This window comes from Urtica dioica, chromosome 6 (genome assembly GCF_054948205.1).
Source record: "Urtica dioica subsp. dioica isolate 48M chromosome 6, U.dioica_male_clone48M_v1_H2, whole genome shotgun sequence".
Taxonomy (NCBI): domain Eukaryota; kingdom Viridiplantae; phylum Streptophyta; class Magnoliopsida; order Rosales; family Urticaceae; genus Urtica; species Urtica dioica.
Window position 1 is genome coordinate 4,162,998 of NC_142761.1, and position 22,729 is coordinate 4,185,726.

Here is a 22,729-nt window from a genome sequence, read left to right on the forward strand (position 1 = left end):
TGTTCGTAAATGCACATTCTCATAAACAGTGGTGTACACATATGTACACTTTTTTGCTTTCATTCGACTAGAGTAATTATAAAATCATCTCTATTGTGTTGCACCGTTTTAGTCTATAATTGATTAATTCATAACTTTTGTCAAAAGAAGTGACGGTCAATTTGTTTAATTTATTTTTACATTATATAGAATCAAATAACTCGTCTGGATGAAAAATTCTTTCAAATTGTGCAACGAATATTCTCAATGAATATTCTCAATTGTACAGCTAAATTATTTAATTATTAAAAACTCTTAACAATATAACAGATAGACATTGTCTTACGCTATTTAATTTCTTAGGAGAATTACACTAATAACTCATGCTAATTGCATGAATATCTCAAATTTTAAACATTCCAAATATATATCTTTTTTTTTTTTAATTTCCATACGTTTTTTTTCCCTTATGTAATAAGAAAGCATAAACAACAAACTAAAATGTCAAATGAAACTGTAAAAATTAATCCTATAAAATATATTTACGGAACAAAGAAAAGTATGTATTTGAGATATTTAGTTTAAAAAAGGTATAGAAGGTCCTTTAAACAAAATTTAACATATCGGTTCTTAATAGGTTATATATATCTATATCTATATATATAGTTTAATATATATTACTCAAAATGACCAACACCGTCAAGGTTAGAGTAGGCAACTCGATGGGCCAAGCCCATAAGTTATATGTGAGCAACGCTTGCCCGACAAAAACCTAAAAAACTATCGAAGAAGCTTTACCGGAAATCAAAACCAGTGAATTATTCAAAGTAATGTGGCCATAGAATAAACAAAAAACCATCCAGGGTCATGTTCATAATCCACAACAAAATTATGATTCAAATTTTTTGATGCAAAATTAAATTAATCAGATCAATTTCCTAGATGTCAATAAATATTCAAAGAAGCTAAGAATTTTTTTTGAAGATCACTAGATTATACAAAATTAATTAATCAGATCAATTTCATAATCCACAACAAAATTATGATTCAAATTTTTTGATGCAAAATTAAATTAATCAGATCAATTTCCAAGATGTCAATAAATATTCAAAGAAACTCATAATTTTTTTTGAAGATTTATTGACATGTTTGTCAATAAATTTTAAAATATCAATAAATTCATGCATGTCAATAGATCTTCAAAGAATCAAGTAATTGCTTATGGTAGTCGTTTTTTTTATCGCAAGAATCATATACTTAAGATTTGTACTGCAAAAATAATGTTTTATATGTTGTAAACAATCATATTTTTCTTGATGCTTAAGCAATTTGTTTCAAATTTGTTTATTTTGGTCTCTATTTAAATTTATTTATTATTTATAATTTTATTTATAAAACAAAATAATTTTTTACCGTTTAAAAAAACACTATTTTTGAACAAATTTAAAATAAATGCTATTTTGGAAATATTGCACCTAAACTGCTTGTTTTTTTATATATTTTTTTTAATATCCCATTTTCCACTCCACTCGTCTCTTACCATGAGAGCCCAGGCAGATCAAAACCCAAGCAAATCCATCAACCATATTTTTAGAGTGGTATTTGCATCTTATGTCACAAATTGGCAATCCAATTGTAAATAAATCACATGCAAAAATTTTAGAAAGTTTTAGAGGAAGATGAAGTGATTTTTAATGAGGTATTGTAAAAATTCAGAAGACATTGAGTAACTAATAAAAAGATTAAATGATGAGAGGGAGTAATTTGAAATTTGCACATATGACGCGAATGTAAATACGTGACACAAATGCAATTTTGACAATTTTGTGACACAAATGCAAAAACCCGACGAATTTGTGACATTGACGCAAATTTCCCATTTTTAGATTAAGGTCAAAATGATTGAAATGGGCCAAAGCTATATAAGGCCCATTGACCATTTTGGAACTCTGAGATATCCAGTCCATTAATGACTGCACGTTTTCACTAGTCCAAATTCTCTCCCTCTCTCTCATATTCTTTATCCAATATAAAATTAGGAGCGAGAAATTAGAGCCAGACAATCCGGGATTAGCACATAGGTTTGTAAAGATACAAATATTATTATATATTTTTTATTTCTAGAAGAAGAGAAAAAAAAACAATAGAGTATTTGTTACACTTACATGTAAAACGCATAACTATTCGAATTGTGATATCTTAACCACAATAATAATTTTATCTACGAAAAATAACTGGATTATTACAAAAAAAAAAATTACTAAAAAAAAAATAAAAATTAGACACATATATGGGCAAGGATATAAGCTGTTAGTTGTAAACTTGGAAGTTGTAACTGAGAACACAACAAGAAAATCTATAAATTTTGGGTTTTTTGGATTTCGTTATTGAGTTTCCTTTTTATTAATTTTTTTTTTAAGTGCGACCATTTCAAAGCGAGGTTGTCGCAAACCCCAAGCCAATCTCTCTCTGGAGAGAAGTGTTAGAGAGAGAGAGAGAGAGAGAGAGAGAGAGAGAGATGACTATGGCGTTGATGTTTGATAGCATTGTTGGTCTGGTTATAATCCTTATGCTTCTTCTGGTTGTCCTCGTCGTTTTCTTCTATTGCAAACCATGGCGATTCATTTTCCCTCTTCGTTCTCGCACAATCAAGGTGATTCAATACCTCGTTTTTCTTTTCTTGCAACGTTTTTCGTCTTTGATCTCCTATTTCTCCTCAAGGAATCGTTAGGTTTGATTCGCTGGTTGTTGATTGCAATGCGAATCGACTGTTTGGTTCCTGAGGAAAACTCGAAGAAATTTGGGACCGAATCGTTTTGTTGCTGCTATTGATCGGTTTCGTTGTACGCCAATTTGAGTGTTGGCTTTGTTTGTGGACGAGTAGTGTTTTGGTTGTTTGTTCTTAAATGTGAAACGTAATGAGAGTGATTGTGATGATTCATAGCTGGTTTGGTTGAATGGCTATAGCTATGTGTGTGTTGACCATATTTCTACAGCGATTCTCTTAATGTCCATGATAAAAGTTGGAAACCGTATAGCTTAACCTGATGGAAATGTCTGATTAGGTTTCCGTAAATGCTAAATTTAGGACTGGATTTGATATCAGAAAGGAGATTGGTATGTGAAGCTGATATGTATATAGGATTGTTTAGTTTAATGTGAACCAGATCATGCCATTGTGCTTTCGATTAATTTTTTTTTTTTTTCTTTCATTATGTTCGCTGAGCTAAGGTGGGGATTGTATCGATGTTGCGATCATATTAGAACTATTTTATTTTTCTCTAGGTTGGTGAGCTAGAGAGACCTTTAGTCTCTGATAATTTGGACGCGATACCGAATCAAAGTAATGAGTTGGCGAGAGATTTCGATCTAGAGGGAGCGTGTCAGCAGAATGATGCCCATTTTCGCTCTCCTCGATTGCACGGATTTATCAATTCTCGGGTAGCTCAAATAGCTCCCATCTCGGTCCAAGGTATTTAATCTGTATTGTGGTTATTTCTTTGAGTTCTCTTGATGATTTGTTCTTGTTAAGAAAATTTGAAACTATTATATATTTTTTTTTTTGCCTTAGGTGATAGCGTTGCCCTCGATGTGAATTCTGATATTTCAGAAGAGCTTTTAGTGGGCCAAACACTTAAGCGTCCTTTGTTCCCCCATTTGTTACCCGAAGAGAAGAAGCGTATTAGAGAAAGTTTAGAGAATGACAAAACTCAAGCTTATGTCTCCAAGGAGGCCTCTGGTGAGAGTAATTTTCACGCATTCCATTTTACTGAAAACTTAATATTCAAATAGTTGCATGAAATGTGTCTTATATTATTTTGTCTGCTTCCTGAAGTGTCTTATATTATTTTATCTGCTTCTCAGGAAGCTGCCTCACTTTGGAGGTTATTTCTGGGCCTTCTCAAGGAGAGCGATATTTTATAGAGTCGTCGAATTCTAGAAAGCTTCCTTTAACACTTGGAAGGGTTCCTCCGAGTGATTTGTTGATGAAGGATTCAGAGGTTTCGGGGAAGCATGCGATGATAAACTGGAACTCAACAGTAAAGATCTTAATGACTATATATATATGTGTTTATTTCTTTGCCTATGCACAAACTAGAATTAGTACTGTGGTGAAGTGATTACTTTGTGCTCAAACATTAATTCAGAATTTGAGATGGGAATTGAGGGACATGGGCAGCCTCAATGGGACGCTTTTGAATGCCCAACAAGTTAACCGCTCTGACTCTGGAGGCAGAGTTTGGGGTGAGCCATTTCAGCTTGCCAATGGAGACGTGATAAGTCTTGGGACAACTTCAAAAGTCCATGTGAGTCTATTTGCGTCTTTCTTTGAGATTAATAAAAAAAAATGTTCTGTTATCTAGAGTTTGCTTAGCTTTTCTTGTATTTCATTGTGTGTATGGAAGTTCATAATCAACTAAAGAATGTAACTTAGTGGAGGGAGTCTTATTTTAATCAGTACCCGTTACCTACCTATTTAATAACCAAGAGTGCCAATTTCCCCAAATATTGTAAAGCCAGTTTTTCTATTTATTTTTTATTTTTATTTTTTTATATATGTATAAATACTAAAAATAACAGATGAAATAGGATAACTACTATCAGCTGATAACTAGTAGTCTAATTGGAAAAATAAATATGCATTTTTCCACAGTTTACGTTCACTTCTGAAAGTACCTAATATAAATGGGTTTGAGTAAGTCATATCCCGTATTTTTACGAGCTTGTTGACAATCCCCTTCTTAGGTCCATATAAAACTAGGAGGCTTTCAGTTGCCCATTGGAGTTGGGGTGGCATCGGATCCCATGGCCATGCGTCGCGGAGGAAAGAAATTTCCAATGGAAGATGTATGCTGTTATCAATGGCCTCTTTCTGGAGTTGATCAGGTTCTCAAATTTAGTCAAATTTTCTCTAGTTAAACGCAATTTGTCTCCTTCAAACATGCTGATATTAATTTAGTCACTTTGTAGTTCGGATTATTTTGTATTTGCGATGGACATGGGGGAGCAGAAGCTGCTAAATCTGCCAGCAGGTTAGTATTTCAAATATATATATATATATATATATATATATATATATATATATATATATCTGTTGCTGTTTTCCAAATTTTAATCAAATAACCTAATAAATAGAAAAAATAATTCTCTGAAGGAGGTACGGTAAATTTAAATAGTTAGACATTGTATGAGTCAATGATAAGCTCATTGTAGAGGCTCTTTTTCCACCTTTAATTTTTGTAGCATTTCACCATAAGATTCTTGATATTGTGAGCTTAAAGCTAACTACCCAAAAAGTAATAGTCGTTCATGAACTATGTAATTACTGCTTGATCATTCATGTTCATGACCCAAATGGATGTGAGATACTCTTTAAGTAATGTGATAATTATGTGCAGATTTCTTTCCAAAATTACTGCCACAATATTATCAGACTCCCAAAGAAGGGAAAGGGTTTTGTCGACGTGTGATTCTTCAGATGTTCTAAGGGATGCATTCTCTCAGACTGAAGCATCCCTGAGCCACCAGTATGAGGTTTTTCTCTTATTCTTTTCTGTTACTTTTCTCAAATTCTCGCCCTGCTTATCTTTTCCACCTCTTCTGTTCTTTTCTTCTTCTTCCTTAATTTGTGTTTTACTCTTGTATAAATGATTTTTTTTAGCTCAGTCCTTCCTCAAGATGGTTAATCTGACTTCATTGTGTGCTAATGCAAGCGGGACTTTATTATTGATATATGGTTACATGCTTAGAGATGTTAATACACGGATCTTATACACGTCCATGGCTTAACGCTTTTCATCGATTCTTAAATATCTAACCCTGCATGTCTATTATATGGAATCATCTTCTAGTGGTGTTTGCTAGTCATTTGGATCCATAATTTGTTGTTAAGAACATACGACTTGTAAATGCGCGCGTACATGTGTGCATATTACGAATTCTGTGTTAGATAGACCAAACTTTCTTTTTCTTGGATTATAAGGTTTGTTTTTTGCAGGGTTGTACCGCAACATTACTTCTGGTATGGGTTAATGATGATGATACGCTCTTTGCACAATGTGCAAATGTCGGGGACTCAGCTTGTGTTATTAAGTACGTGTCACATTTCCCTCCTTGAGATAATTTCATAGAAAACGGCTGTAAAATTCATAGCGTTTGAGTTTATGCTGAAACTGACGTATGTAAAGTTTTTGGTAATAGAACATCAGAATCATTCAATGAAATCCATGTTTAGTTCAATCTCCACATCGTCTTGGTCTGATCATGCATTATATAATAAAAAAAAAGTTGCCTTCTTATTTTTACCTCGTGAATTAATTTTTTTTTTTTTTAAATCGTGACACATCTCGTCTAAACGGTACTGAATTTGGATTCATTGTAACAGTGTTGGTGGGAGTCAGAATAAGATGACGGAAGACCATAGAGTAACTAGTTCTACCGAAAGACGTCGAATCGAAGAATTAGGAGAACCACTGAGAGACGGCGAAACACGTTTATGTGGTAATTGCAAACTTCGTTTTATAATTGACTGATAAATTGTCTTTTCATCGCGTCGATTCGTCTAAGAGGTAGAAGCTTTTTCAGGTTTGAATCTTGCTCGAATGCTTGGAGACAAGTTTCTTAAGGAGCAAGACGCCAGGTTCAGCTCAGAGCCGTATATAAGCAAACCGGTTCAGATTGCTCGGGCAAGTAGAGGTTTTGCTGTAATGGCAAGGTAATCAATTCACATAAAATAAATAATTTCGTGTAGTATGGTCACACTCCCATCTATTCGTTTTTATTTAAATGAATTATAATATTTCAAATTTAACATTTGATTTTGGAATCTCAGCGATGGCTTGTGGGATGTCATGAGCCTCAAGAAGGCTGTTCAACTAGTCCTCCAGGTATTATTCCGGTGGATGATTTATTGATATTTAAAAATCATTTTTTTTTCTTCTTCTCACGAAATGTAATTGTGTTTCACAGGTTAGAGACAAGTACAATAAGGATGAGGAGGAAAATTCTGCCGCAAAGGTTGCTAATTATTTGTTGAATGAAGCAAGAACGTTGCGAACAAAGGATAACACTTCTGTAATATTCATAGACTTCGACACTCTCTCGGGCAGAACTGCTTGTAAAGCCGAATCTTAAAAATATATCAATAAAAGCCTTGTTATAGTTATTGTAGTTTCTGTGTTCCTCTACTGGGCTATACGTACAGCAAATTAAGTTAGGCAGATAATTTTCATAAATAAGTTTTAGGTGTCAGAAAAATTGGCTCTTATAGGTTTTGTCAAAAGCGGATATATACAAGTGTTGCTCATTGTTTTCGGGCCTTGATACTTTTGTTCTGTGCAAAACTTATTTTAGATGATTGAATTAGACTCTAGACTTTTCCATCAATAAAAAAAATGAAAACTTAAGACTGCTATTTTATTACCCCTGATGGCTTAGCATGAGTGGTAAAACTACTTACTTAGAAGGTGATCTTCGTTGAGAAGTCCTGAGTTCAAATTCCCATCACGCATAAGAAGTCTTTCGTGCTGAAGTTGAACGGTTATTTCTTGTAATTTGTGCTTAAATGTCCACTATAATTCTCACAGTTCAACGAAAGAATCCATTCTTATCGGTTCAACCCAGTTGCTGCTCGATGTGCTTCGGCAACGCAGAGAGTCCGGATCACCTTTTTTGGGAAGCTCAACAGCCAAAAACACTTGGAAATGGATTTTTGACAAGCTTGAAGTGGATAAAGCAACAGACTCCTCACTCGATGAGTTATTCACTATCTATCGGCATTGTAGACACAGCTCGAAATGGTTCGATTTTTAAGGATGGGGAGTCAAATGGATTCTTGAGCACTTGAGCATGAATACCAATGGCTGTATTGATCTTTAAGTTAAATTTTAAGATTTTTTAGTTTATCGGAGCCATCTAGGCATATGTCAGATGGTTGGTTAATTTTTGGTGTTCTCTTCTTCGCTTCTTGGTTTGGGTCGGCGTGTTGGTGTAGCGCTTGGTCCGTTTCCAACATTCAAAAATGAATCACCTCTATTGTAAATTATCAATTCATCTAATACAATATACTTAAAAAACTATATTTTGATGTAAGAATGAGTTATTAGAAAAACTGATAATTGATTATATTGAAATGTATATCATTTTTCCTCGACTAACGACTATAAGCCCTACCATTATGTTATTTGTTTTGAACGTAATTGGTATCGTTGACAACAGTTTTGTGTAAAAAGATGTTACATTCATTGACTTAGATCAAATCTATTGCATAAAAGAAAAATAAAAGTCTGCGCAAGGATCTTTAATTCATGTTTTTGGATTGAAATTTAAATAGACATAATTAAAAAATATATAAGAAATATAAAAAGAGAAAGAAGATAGAACGAGTTTGAAAGTGAGGACAGTCGCCACGGAAAAACTGTTCGTACTCCGGTCATCGTCAACTGTCCTCTTCTCTCATCCCAGTCTGTGCGACTCTTTTTTGCTCTGAAAATCATTGTCTAAGTCTTTTACGTTGAAGTCCTGAAATCCCATTTTAATTGGAATTCGGATGAGGTTTCATTAAGTCATACATGACTTTTAATGGACGTGTACCACGGTACATAATTAATTTGGATTGTATTACAAAGTTTAATATTGACTCAAAACACAAATGTGAAATTTGTGTTGAAACAAAATGAACGAGAACATCCTTTCATAGTGTTGAAAGAAGTAATGAATCTCTTGACTTAATTCATACTGATTTATGTGATTTAAAGTTCATGCCAACAAGATGTAATAATAAATATTTTGTGACTTCCATTGATGATTGTACAAAATATTGTTATGTACAAATGCTCAAGAACAAAGATGAGGTAATTGAGAAATTTGCCATGTATAAATTGGAAGTTGATAATCAACTTAATAAGAAGATTAAAATGGTTCGTAGTGACCAAGGGGTTGTATATGTTGAACCATTTGGTGCATTTTGTGTACAACATGTAATTATTCACGAAGTCATTCCACCATATTCTCCTCAATCGAACGGTGTTGCCGAACGAAAGAATCGCACTCTAAACAAAATGATGAATGCAATGTTGTTTAGTTCTGGGTTACCTCAAGACATGTGGGGGGAAGCAATCTTGTCTGCAAATTAACTTTTGAACAAAATTACTCATAATAAGGAAGATAAGTCCCCTTCTGAGTTATTTGAAGGAAGGAAGCCTTCCTATAATTATTTGCGAATGTGAGAGTGTTTAGCTAAGGTAATGACACCTACTTCTAAGAAAATGAAGATAGGACCAAAGACAATTGATTGTATCTTCATTGGATACGCATATCATAGTAATGCGTATTGCTTTCTTGTGTATGACTCAAAAAACTCTGATATTCACAAAGATTCAATTATGGAATCTAATTATGCTGCGTTCTTCGAACATGTATCTCCTTACAAGTGTAAAGAAGATTGTTAGAATATACGGTTAATTTATTTTTCTCCTTAGAATATTGTGTTAAATCTAATTCTAGAATATAAGGAATTAATTAGGTTTATTGATCTTTTTTTTTATTCTGATCGAATCTCATCCTAATCAGATCATATCTCCTTTATTTTCTCTAGAAATTATTCTTTTTAGGCCGTATAAATACACCATTCTGAAGTAATAAAAAAAATTCAATTTGTTTCCGCAAACATCATTTTATGGTATCAGAGCCTACTCTGAATACCTTCATTTCCATTTTTCCCAAACATGTCCTAATTCCATTCCCCTTCCTCATCAAATACGATGACAAAAACGAGTGAAATATCATTTTATGGTATCAGAGCCTACTCTGAATACCTTCATTTCCGTTTTTCCCAAACATGTCCTAATTCCATTCCCCTTCCTCATCAAATACGATGACAAACACGAGTGAAATCTCCAGTTTAGCGACGAGCTCTAACTCTGTTCCATCACACCAGATCGAAACCATCCCGTCCATCCTCATCACAATTCACAAATTGAATGGCCTAAATTTCCTTCAATGGTTTCAATCTGTGAAATTTTCTATTCAATGGAAAGGTAAATACGGGTATATTACTTGCATCATCACACAACCAGCAAAGATAGATCCTTCTTATCGACTATTGGAGACATAAAACTCTATGATCATGTCCTGGTTATACCTCTTCCTGCCGATGGCCAAATCTGTGTGGAATTTAGTTGCAGAGACATATTATGACTTAAGGAAGGTCTCGTAACTCTTCAAGCTGAAGAACAGCATCCGCGACACCAAACAGGCCACATCTAGCGTCACATAATACTTCAACACGTTCACAAGTTTGTGGCATGAATACGATTTATTTAACTCGTTTTCTTAGAAGTACACGAGGACCAGCAGATGATACAAAAGATGTTGGACAAGAAGAGAGTATTTGACTTTCTCGCAGGGCTGAATATCAAGATTGATGGTGTACGGAGCCAAGTCTTGAGTCGAGTCCCGTTTCCCAACATCCGAGAAGTGTTTTCCGAAGTCAGATGAAAAGAAGTCCGGCGCCATGACATGATGAATGATCAATCCCCGGCTCCCTCCACTCTTGAGTCCTCGACACTCAACATCAATGCCTACGATTCATCATCAAGCCAATCTAAAAAGAGGAACAACCTGTGACCATTGTCAATGACATAGACACACCCGCGAGAAGTGTTGAAAGATTCATGGCAAGCCTCTTGATTGGAAATCCTCAAAAGCTTCTCGAGATGGAAAAGCTCTCAACACCAGTGTGACAGATGTTGGAATCGATCTAGGGTTTAAGAAAAAGTTTAACGCTTCGTTAAGCGGCGGAATTTTAAAAAATTTCTTTTTAAGTAAAACTAGTTTTTACTAACCTAGACAAGAGCATGTGCATGTAAATAAAAACTAATATGAGCTATTAAAGTTACTAACCTTTCTTGAAGCTTGAACCTTGTAGAAGCTTTTGGAAAGTTGCAACGCTCGTCTCCCCTCGCAGCACGTCTCTCTTTCTTTCCTCGGCAACTCGAGCAACCACGAAAGTTTCTATCACTAAATCACTCGAAAAGAAGGAATTAGTGAGTGGGCACTTTTAAACACTACGACTTGAGAACGAGTCTCGAAGTCGCAGAGCTAAAGACTAGGTCGAGTGAGGACCTAGGTGCCAAGACAAGAGAAAACCGAAAATAAACTAGAGAGAGAGAGAAGAGGACTTCGGCCAAGTTCTAGAGAGAGAGTCTCTCAAATCTCTTAAACTTGGATGAATGAATTGTGAGGAAATGGGGCTCCTATTTATAGGAGAGGTCTCACCTTCAATAAGGTAGTTTCCTCTTCTATAGAATATCACATATTCATGAGCAAAAATCCTTCATTTCCCATTCCATGTTGGGCGCCCAAGGCTGCCTCCTAGAGGCTAGGATTTGTTTCCTTTTTTGTTCCTTGGCTTTCCCTTTTCTCACTTGGCCGAATTTCCTACAAGCATGTGTGGGAAATTTGTTTCCTCTTTTTCTTTTGGCAAGTATCTAAATACATTTATGCACAAAATAAACTCTCTTTCCTTGGGTATTATGGGCGCCCATTTCACTTCTAGAAGGAGCTTCTAGAAGCTTCTTCATTTATTCATGAGAATATGAAAAAGGCCCATTAAGAGTTTTCAATAAAATTCTTATGAAATGAAATTAATTCACAAGGCCCAATGATCAAGTCATGGCCGAGTGAAACATGTCATAAAATGACCTTGTCAAAAAATTTATTGACATTCATTTCATCCTTTGTCTCAAAAGACAAAAATACCCTTTTAACTATTTTCGTTCTTGTTTTGGCTTAGCTTCCAGTTTAACTATTCCTATCGATGTGATTCGTGACAGTGACCTCATGGACCCAAATGAACAAAGCTTTAGCTAAACACTTGGACTCAAAAGTTCACAAACCTTTTCCAAGTTTAGCTTAATGCCAACTGACTCCACTAAAGAGCTGACACTGAAAATCTCTCGGTTCAAATGAATTTATTTTCTACTCAAGAATTCGACCTAATTATGATGAGCGGATCCACTGAATATTATCTATGTTTACCCTTCATGAATGTCATCAGCTAGTCGGGATTTACTAAATTACCATTTTACCCTTCTAGCTGTTATTTCCTCAACTCCTTTGTCGCTTGTGAATAAGTTAGAAACAATGTATTGACGAGGAGCTAACAAGTCACATTGTTTCATCCAAAAAAGTCAGGACTCAATTTGGACACTGGCCAGTTCATTTATCCACACTCCAAGGAACAAAGCATGAGGTGACATACATTGCATTTCAGCAATCTTGTACATGAATTCCATATCTATGAGAACTTCACAAAGTTACTCATGTCAGACTCACAACTTAGTACTTCACCAATAGGCCTTGTTCGGAATCACATAGTGAGTCCGAACTTTGACTTTCTCAAATGAGAATACTAAGGTGTGAAATGGCATGTCTCATTTCAGGATTAAGGTAAGCATGATGCAATTCATACATAGTGACTTCGAGACATAAGAGGTTAAATGGTTTGTTCTTATCTTGTCTCTAGAAGTGCACTGGTCAATTCAGTACCTTCGGAAGATACCTAGAAGAACTATAGAGTTCCTAACTCTCAATGCCTCATAACCAGACATCATAGATTCTTCTAACAATCATACTGAGGTCAATAGTCCTTTGACCCTAAGATTGCGAATATATCGTTTTAAGCAAACTACGAAGAGTTTGTTCATGCAAATCTACATTTGTCTCTTCGTAAGTTGTTAAGTTTGTTTATGGACTAAAAGACTATGGTTTTATCATAAAGCTTCAGACAAGGAAGATTGAATGAACGTTTCAACTTTATTAATGAATAAGCAATTACAAGCAAGAGTCTTCGTAAGACTATATGACATCAAATGTACATAAATAGACACTACTACTCTTCTTGTGGGCACCATTGACAACAAACTCCCACTTGACTCAAAGAAGATGTGAGTAGTCCTACATGCCTAATCCCTCTCGAAGTTGGTCGAAGACCATGTTCGCTAGGGCCTTGGTGAATGGATCTTCCAGAGATCTACTTCACCTCCACGTCTCCGCGTTGCGCGATCTCTCGAATCAAATGGTATTTCCTCTCAATATGTTTAGAGCGCTTATGGCTTCTAGGTTCCTTTGAGTTAGCGACAGCCCCACTATTATCACAATAAAGGGTCATGGGCTCGTCGACGTTTGGAACAACTTCCAAATACTTAAGGAACTTTCTAAGCCATACAGTCTCTTTGGATGCTTCACAAGCAGCCACATATTCTGCTTCCATTGTGGAGTCAGCAATGCAAGATTGCTTAATACTTCTCCACACAACAGCTCCACCATTAAGGATGAACACAGATCCCGAAGTGGATTTCCTGGAATCCTTATCCGCTTGAAAATCGGAGTCGGTATATCCCGTCATAGTCAGGTCAGTACCTGAGTATGTAAACATCAAGTTCCTAGTTCTTCGAAGATACTTAAGAACATGCTTAACAGCAATCCAGTGCTCGGGTCCAGGGTTGGATTGGAAACGACTAACTACGCCAACGGCGAAACATATATCAGGTCGGGTGCAAAGCATAGCATACATGAGGCTTCCTACGGCAGAGGCGTAAGGAATTTTCCTCATGTCTTCAATCTCTTGTGCAGTCTTGGGAGACTGGTCCTTAGAGAGTGAAACTCCATGCCTAAAGGGTGTTTGACCCCTCTTGCAGTCTTGCATCGAGAAGCGATCCATCACCTTATCAATATAAGATGCTTGAGAGAGCGACAGGGTCCGGTTTTTTCCTATCTCGAAAGATTTGGATTCCCAGAATGTACGCGGCTTCTCCTAGATCCTTCATATCGAATTGCTTTGCTAGCCAGACCTTAACCTCAGATAACTTACCCACGTCATTACCAATGAGTAGTATATCATCGACATATAGTACCAGAAACACAACTTTGCCTTCGTGTATTAACTTGTAAACACAAGGCTCATCTATTGACTGTTCAAAGCCGAAGCTCTTTACAGTTTCATCGAATCTAATATTCCATGACCTAGATGCTTGCTTTAGTCCATAAATGGATTTAAGCAACTCACAAACCTTGGTCTCTTGACCTTTATCCACGAAACCGTCTGGTTGAGCCATGTAAATGCGCTCGTCAAGATTGCCATTCAGAAAGGCTGTCTTGACATCCATTTGCCAGATCTCATAGTCGAGAGCTGCAGCTATGGATAGGAGTATGCGGATGGATTTAAGCATCGCGACTGGCGAGAAGGTTTCTTCATAGTCAATCCCTTCTTGTTGGGTATAACCCTTTGCCACAAGTCGTGCTTTGAACGTCTCAACGTTCCCATCATGACCCCTTTTCTTCTTGTATATCCACTTACACCCTACGGGTTTAATCCCTTCAGGAAGGTCTACAAGTTTCCAGACTTTATTGACATACATCGAGTGCATCTCAACTTTCATGGCGTCAAGCCAAAGGTTTGATTCAGAACAAGCCATTGCTTGGCTATAGGAAACAGGATCATCCGTGTCGGAGACGGCTACAAGAGAGTCTCCATAAGACATGTACCTGTCAGGCTTTTGAGTAGCCCTTCCACTACGTCTAAGTACTACTTGACGAGATTCTGACGAGTTAGGTTGTGTTTCAGTTGGGGTAAGAACAGTTCTTACAGATGAGGTAGAAGCTTCCTCACCCAACTTTTCTTCAAGCACAATTTTGCTTCTAGGTTTCGCATCCTTCATAAAGTCCTCCTCAAGGAAACGAGCATTCGTGCTAACGAAAGTCTTATCGTCCTCGGGACTATAGAAAGTAAAACCTTTGGTTTCCTTCGGATATCCTACAAACAGGCACAATTCTGACCTACTAGCCAACTTGCTAGTCTTTTGCCTCAGCACGTGTGCAGGGCAACCCCAAATTCGGATGCGGCCAAGATTCACTTTACGGCCAGTCCATCGTTCATAAGGAGTACCAGGAACCGTTTTGGACGGAACTTGGTTCAGAATGTAGGCGGCTGTTTTGAGGGCATATCCCCAAAAGGAAAGCGGGAGTGATGAGTAACTCATCATCGATCTAACCATCTCCATAAGAGTTCGGTTTCTTCTCTCTGACACTCCGTTTTGTTGAGGTGTGCCAGGTGCGGTAAGCTGAGAAGCAATACCTTCTTCTTTAAGAAAGTCATCGAACTCTCCAGACATATACTCACCACCTCGATCAGATCGAAGGGTTTTGATCACTTTGCCAGTTTGCTTTTCCACTAAAGCCCTAAAGACCTTAAATACGTTAAAGGTCTCGGATTTGTGTTTGAGCAAATAGACAAACCCATATCGTGAGTAATCATCAGTGAAGGTAACGAAGTATTCGTATCCTCCACGTGCCTGTTGGCTGAGCGGACCACATACATCAGAATGTATTAGTTCCAGCAACTCAGTGGCTCTTCGACCTTTATCAGAGAAAGGTCGCTTAGTCATTTTTCCTTCTATGCAGGATTCACAAGTAGGTAGTGAACCTATTGCAGAGGCTTGGAGTGGACCATCCCTCACAAGTCTCTTAATCCTTTCTAGACTGATATGACCAAGTCTTAAGTGCCATAGGTGTGTTGATTTTGTTAGATCGGAGGATTCAGAAAGTTTGATCCTCTTTGGCTCCCTAATTAGATCATTATCTATTTCGGTGTCTAAAAGAGAAGGTTGAGTGGGATAGATGTAGAAAAGAGCATTCTTCATACATGCGTCAGTGACAAAAGAATTATCAGGAAACGAAATACGAATTCCATTCTTAATGAACTTTAAACAATAATCTTGCTCACGAAGACGAGCAACGGATATTAAGTTCTTCCCAAAGGTAGGAACAAAATAAACATTATTCAAGTTTAAAGTGCGGTCTTCAAAAGACAGCGTCACGGATCCCACAGCCTTTGCAGACACCAGGCTCCCATCACCCCATTTGAAACAGAACTCGCCTTCCTCTAAGCTTTTGGTTTTCTTGAAACCATTCAAGGAACAGCAAATATGGTTAGTAGCAGCGGAGTCAAGAATCCACGTTGATACATTATCAGCTACTAAGCATGCTTCGGTAACTAGTACAATACTATGTTCCTTTGCTTTGAGATAGGCGGGACAGTTCTTTTTATCGGCCTTGTAAGGTCTCTTCAAAGTTTCAGAGGCGGAGGCTTTTTGCTCAGTAGCATGTGCCTCTCCTTGATTCCTCTTTCTCTTAGTGAAACCTACAGCAGTGTGAAGTTCCTCCATAAGTTTGGTAGCAGTGTACTCTAGCTTGTTTATGGAGTAGTTCATCTTGGAGGTATCAAGAGACGCGGGGAGAGTTTCTAAGATCATATCTATGAGATTCTTCCCATCAGTCTCAGATCCTAGGATTTCCATTTTATTTAGAAAACTAATGATCAATATCATAAAGTCTCTAACAGGAGTCCTAGCCTTCATATGACAGTTCATAAACTGTCGGACTGCTTTTAGCCTTGTTTGACGCCTTTGCCCTCCAAACATCTTAAGGAGATTGTAGAGCATGTCAGCGGCAGTCTCGATGTCACGATGTTGCTCTTTCAGCACATTGTTCATAGATGCCAAGATATAGCACCTCACAATCTCATCGGATCGAAGCCAGGCCGCTAAGGCGTCATTGTCCTCTTGAGTTGAATCATCATTCGTCAGAGGAGGACACGGGGTGGTGAGTACCCATTTGTGCTTGTTAACGGTAGGTATTATGTCGAGGTTACGTTTCAAATCTAGGTAGTTTTCGTTTTCGAGTTAGATCGAGGAAAGAAAGATAGAGAGATGGTTGAGAGACATATTGCCTATATAAGTTGAAACAAGTTTATGATTAGTCTTTGGTTTAGGATTTAAGTTTTATTAAGACTTTTATAAAATCCAAAGGTGTTATAAACCAAACGATAATTTACTCCCTCAAGAGAAGGCCGCAAAAAATCTCGTTTTATAAGTAAATGACACATCATTAATGCTAAGCCAAGATGTCAGTACATCATTTTGACTAGCCACCTTGTAAATTGGTTTGATCACTCACATCCTTTCGCAGAGCCTTAAGGAAGGATACTAGGGATTGAGCCTAAGTGTGCAACCAACCACTTAGTCCAAAAGATCAACTTTGAAAAACAATCCCCCAAGGGGAGGCCTTGCCATCATTGCATGACTCTCGGACGTAGCTCATTGAGCAATGATCGAAGCAATAACGCCTTGGAGTACTCACATTTAAGTGAGGGTCGCAAGAGCGGCTCTTAGTCCCACGTTATTGCATCTTTCATTAGTGTTGGGGATCGCGGGTTACAAACAACGAATATAACCCTCCCACTTAGTTTTTGGAGTTGGTTCATCGACTCTTTTAAGTTCGGAAACAGATTTCCTAGTTAGAGAGCGACAGAGCGGACAACTAGAAGAGAATCCTAGATCGACATGTTCAGAGTAGTATTAGTGCATAAAGGCACAAGGGACATACTCGATCTTTTCCTATTTTCTATTTCGGGAAAGTGCGTGAGGGAAGTGTGAACTTCAACTCACTCGAACACTTGAAAGTTTGAGATTACACATCCTTTTATTTTTCGGCTTTGTCTACAAAGAGACCTCCCACTCAAAATTTCAAGAGCATATAGATTTTGAACATATGTGATATAGATATAGTTTTGAAAACATTTTGAAAACTTATTTGATTTGGATGACAAAATATTTTCAAGTTTGAAAGTGAAAACGGTTTTTCAAAATTCAAACTAGTTTTGTAAAAATTCAATTTCAATTAAACTTTCAAAAATCAAAACATTTTAATCTTACACATCATGTTTATAATCATATGAAAAAAAAATTTTTGCTCAAGAAAGTTTTCTCATTAGAGTTCTATAACTCATGGTAGTGGGGTTTGAAAATCCGGATTTCTAAAAAAACTGGAGTTTCAGACAGCCGCGCACCTCGGAGTAAAATCGCCATAACTGGCGGCTCCGATGTCCTTTTGAGCCGAAACCGGTGGCATTGGACAGAGGACAGACAGAGCTTTAATTTGATTCAAGAATCATTAAATTTAGATTTCTGAGCAGAGAGTTATGCCGCTTTTAATGCGGGTTTACATTCCAGCTCGAAGAAAAAGAAATAAATTAAAGCTTTGTCCTTTTAGGTGCGAAAAAGAATCGAGTGTAACGGAACGTTTTAAGATGTTGTTTAAAGCTTTTATTTGTGTTTTATTAGCAGGGTAATAACATAGAATAAAAGAAATAACAACATGCATAAAACGATTTCAAGTAAATAAACGAAACTAGCAAGAAAATAAAACTAGTCACAAAATTTACTCGAAAATTCTCAAACCTTTAAAACACGTTTTTCAATATAAAAAATTAAAAACTTTTAGAACTGATTCTAATGTGTTTTAACATCATCCCAAACTCATAGAAAATCAACATGGTTTTTAATTTAAAGGCATGAGCAATAAATTAAAAAAAAATCTAAGATTACAATTCTAACTTGTCACAAAATTAGTAAACTTTCGAAAACGATTTTCAAGCTCATAATTTAAAAACATGCACATGCATTCCTTTGACCATAGCTCTGATACCATTTGTTGGAATCGATCTAGGGTTTAAGAAAAAGTTTAACGCTTCGTTAAGCGGCGGAATTTTAAAAAATTTCTTTTTAAGTAAAACTAGTTTTTACTAACCTAGACAAGAGCATGTGCATGTAAATAAAAACTAATATGAGCTATTAAAGTTACTAACCTTTCTTGAAGCTTGAACCTTGTAGAAGCTTTTGGAAAGTTGCAACGCTCGTCTCCCCTCGCAGCACGTCTCTCTTTCTTTCCTCGGCAACTCGAGCAACCACGAAAGTTTCTATCACTAAATCACTCGAAAAGAAGGAATTAGTGAGTGGGCACTTTTAAACACTACGACTTGAGAACGAGTCTCGAAGTCGCAGAGCTAAAGACTAGGTCGAGTGAGGACCTAGGTGCCAAGACAAGAGAAAACCGAAAATAAACTAGAGAGAGAGAGAAGAGGACTTCGGCCAAGTTCTAGAGAGAGAGTCTCTCAAATCTCTTAAACTTGGATGAATGAATTGTGAGGAAATGGGGCTCCTATTTATAGGAGAGGTCTCACCTTCAATAAGGTAGTTTCCTCTTCTATAGAATATCACATATTCATGAGCAAAAATCCTTCATTTCCCATTCCATGTTGGGCGCCCAAGGCTGCCTCCTAGAGGCTAGGATTTGTTTCCTTTTTTGTTCCTTGGCTTTCCCTTTTCTCACTTGGCCGAATTTCCTACAAGCATGTGTGGGAAATTTGTTTCCTCTTTTTCTTTTGGCAAGTATCTAAATACATTTATGCACAAAATAAACTCTCTTTCCTTGGGTATTATGGGCGCCCATTTCACTTCTAGAAGGAGCTTCTAGAAGCTTCTTCATTTATTCATGAGAATATGAAAAAGGCCCATTAAGAGTTTTCAATAAAATTCTTATGAAATGAAATTAATTCACAAGGCCCAATGATCAAGTCATGGCCGAGTGAAACATGTCATAAAATGGCCTTGTCAAAAAATTTATTGACATTCATTTCATCCTTTGTCTCAAAAGACAAAAATACCCTTTTAACTATTTTCGTTCTTGTTTTGGCTTAGCTTCCAGTTTAACTATTCCTATCGATGTGATTCGTGACAGTGACCTCATGGACCCAAATGAACAAAGCTTTAGCTAAACACTTGGACTCAAAAGTTCACAAACCTTTTCCAAGTTTAGCTTAATGCCAACTGACTCCACTAAAGAGCTGACACTGAAAATCTCTCGGTTCAAATGAATTTATTTTCTACTCAAGAATTCGACCTAATTATGATGAGCGGATCCACTGAATATTATCTATGTTTACCCTTCATGAATGTCATCAGCTAGTCGGGATTTACTAAATTACCATTTTACCCTTCTAGCTGTTATTTCCTCAACTCCTTTGTCGCTTGTGAATAAGTTAGAAACAATGTATTGACGAGGAGCTAACAAGTCACATTGTTTCATCCAAAAAAGTCAGGACTCAATTTGGACACTGGCCAGTTCATTTATCCACACTCCAAGGAACAAAGCATGAGGTGACATACATTGCATTTCAGCAATCTTGTACATGAATTCCATATCTATGAGAACTTCACAAAGTTACTCATGTCAGACTCACAACTTAGTACTTCACCAATAGGCCTTGTTCGGAATCACATAGTGAGTCCGAACTTTGACTTTCTCAAATGAGAATACTAAGGTGTGAAATGGCATGTCTCATTTCAGGATTAAGGTAAGCATGATGCAATTCATACATAGTGACTTCGAGACATAAGAGGTTAAATGGTTTGTTCTTATCTTGTCTCTAGAAGTGCACTGGTCAATTCAGTACCTTCGGAAGATACCTAGAAGAACTATAGAGTTCCTAACTCTCAATGCCTCATAACCAGACATCATAGATTCTTCTAACAATCATACTGAGGTCAATAGTCCTTTGACCCTAAGATTGCGAATATATCGTTTTAAGCAAACTACGAAGAGTTTGTTCATGCAAATCTACATTTGTCTCTTCGTAAGTTGTTAAGTTTGTTTATGGACTAAAAGACTATGGTTTTATCATAAAGCTTCAGACAAGGAAGATTGAATGAACGTTTCAACTTTATTAATGAATAAGCAATTACAAGCAAGAGTCTTCGTAAGACTATATGACATCAAATGTACATAAATAGACACTACTACTCTTCTTGTGGGCACCATTGACAACAACAGACTCATCAAAACCAACCGGGGCTTCATCGGAATCAAAGCTCTTCACCAAAGAACAACTAGATCAACTGATTAGTCTCATCAATTTCTCTCAGCTAAGCCGTACCAACAATATCCCTTCCACTTCATATACCCAAAAAGGTAACATCCCCCAAGCCTTATGTGCCAATAGCTACTCACCTAATCCATGGATCATAGACTCGGGAGTAACCGATCATATAGCCTACAAGTCACTTGTTTACTCCTCATACTCACCAAGCTCGGGCAACAACAAAGTTAAAGTAGCATATGGATCATTATCTTCATTGCTGGGAAAGGATCCATAACTATATCCTCGGAAACCACTCTCAAATCTGTCTTACATGTCCCTAAACTTTCATGCAATTTATTTTCAGTCAGTAAATTCCTATCCAAACATAATTGTGTGATTTACTTTACTCCAGCTCATTGTCTCATACAGGATCAAGTATCGGGAAGACAATTGGCAGTGCTAAGATGGTGGATGGCTTATATATTTTCAACACCAAGGAGTCTCCAACGGCAAACCCGAAACCCCACAATAGCATAAGTGCTTTTCTTTTTTTCAATAATTCTGAGTTGATGTTATGGCATAGAAGATTGGACACTCTAGCTTTATGTACGTCAGCAAGTGTAGGTTCAGGATGAGGGTCTTCCAGTGTAGGATCGGGATTGGGATCTATAGGGTTCAGAAGTTGTGGAGGTGAGGTATGATTCTGAGCTGAATCCCAAAACTAAGCATCATAATTTTGTGTCTCCCCCTGAGGTGAAGTATTAGGGTAAAAATGCTGATTTTCGAAGAAGGCTACATCAACACTGATATGGTATTTTCTAGATGTTGGGTCATAACATTCGTAACCTTTTTTAGTGGATGAGTAGCCTAAGAAGTCAATGTTAATGGCTCGTGGGTCTAGTTTTCCCCGGTTGATGTTATGAGCATGTACAAAGGCCATACACCCGAAGAATTTAGGAGGCAGATTACTAAACTGTTTGTTTTGAGGATATGAAATAAGTGAAAGTGTTGATTGGGGTTTTGAAATCTAAGACTTTAGAGGGCATCCTATTGATGAGATATGATGCAATTAGAATGGCTTCTCCCCATAAACATATTGGTACTTGAGTCTGAAACATAATGACCCTAGATAGTTCGAGAAGATGTCTAGGAAGAACCAAAGAGTGAAGAATTATGAGCCACCTACCATTTTGGCAGTGCCAATCATCACTCTTGATCCGCCTATATCCGAATAAGGTACTATACCCTTATCCATTCCTGAAAAACCGATTATTAATAACAGAAATTAGGAAAATAGCCAACTTAAATGTTTGACATTGTTAAATAGCCAACGTTTGATAAATCTTAGGTAAATAGCCGTAAATAATGAACGCGGCTTAATATATAGAGGTGACTATTTATCTAAGATTTACGTATGTAAATACATGATAATTACTATTTACCTAAGATTTACCAAACGTTTACTATTTAACAATATCAAACGTTTAAGTTTACTATTTTCTTAATGAACCCTATTAATAAAGACAACATCGAAGAACTCCAATAACCCTTAGGTAAGAAACCAGATCATGTACAACCTCTTTGAGCTTGAGGGGTGTGTGTGAGTATATGTATTAGACGGTAACGTTCCTGAGTTATAGCCATCCGATCCAAGTCTGTTCAGATTGGATGGCCTAGATTAGAACATAAGTTATTACTAATAGTCTAAAGTCAAGTCCGTTGAAAGTCAATGAGAATCAGCCAGTCAGTTCAAACTTCATCTTCTTCGTTCTCTCTTCTCTCTCAAGTTAAAATTGCTTCAATATATGATCATTTTGAAATACACTATATTTTTAAATGACTGATAAATCAAAGACATTACAAATAGTTCTTATGTTATAGAGAACCATATTCCAATGTCAAAATTGTTCAAAGTATTCTCTATCATCTAACAAGTTTCACGAACACGTGAACGCCATAAAAGTAGGAAACAATGAGATAAAAGAAATCAAC

At 36.7% G+C, this 22,729-nt stretch overlaps 1 protein-coding gene across 1 annotated transcript; it reads left to right on the forward strand.

The window, feature by feature from the left end:
- The first annotated feature begins 2,262 nt into the window (after positions 1-2,262).
- KAPP (kinase associated protein phosphatase) lies at positions 2,263-7,144 on the forward strand. Its single transcript, XM_089617549.1, has 13 exons — positions 2,263-2,632; positions 3,265-3,451; positions 3,551-3,718; positions 3,844-4,019; positions 4,128-4,286; positions 4,726-4,866; positions 4,951-5,012; positions 5,379-5,514; positions 5,978-6,072; positions 6,365-6,480; positions 6,565-6,694; positions 6,812-6,866; positions 6,949-7,144. The coding sequence occupies exons 1-13, from the start codon at positions 2,498-2,500 to the stop codon at positions 7,111-7,113; spliced, it is 1,725 nt and encodes a 574-aa protein (XP_089473675.1). The 5' UTR covers positions 2,263-2,497; the 3' UTR covers positions 7,114-7,144.
- The last annotated feature ends 15,585 nt before the right edge of the window (positions 7,145-22,729 follow it).

Coding starts and splice junctions, on each gene's coding strand:
- KAPP (XM_089617549.1), top strand. CDS start 2,498: ATGACTATGGCGTTGATGTTTGATAGCATTGTTGGTCTGGTTATAATC. Junction 3,452..3,550: donor AGCTCCCATCTCGGTCCAAG/GTATTTAATCTG, acceptor TTTTTGCCTTAG/GTGATAGCGTTGCCCTCGAT. Junction 4,020..4,127: donor TGATAAACTGGAACTCAACA/GTAAAGATCTTA, acceptor ACATTAATTCAG/AATTTGAGATGGGAATTGAG.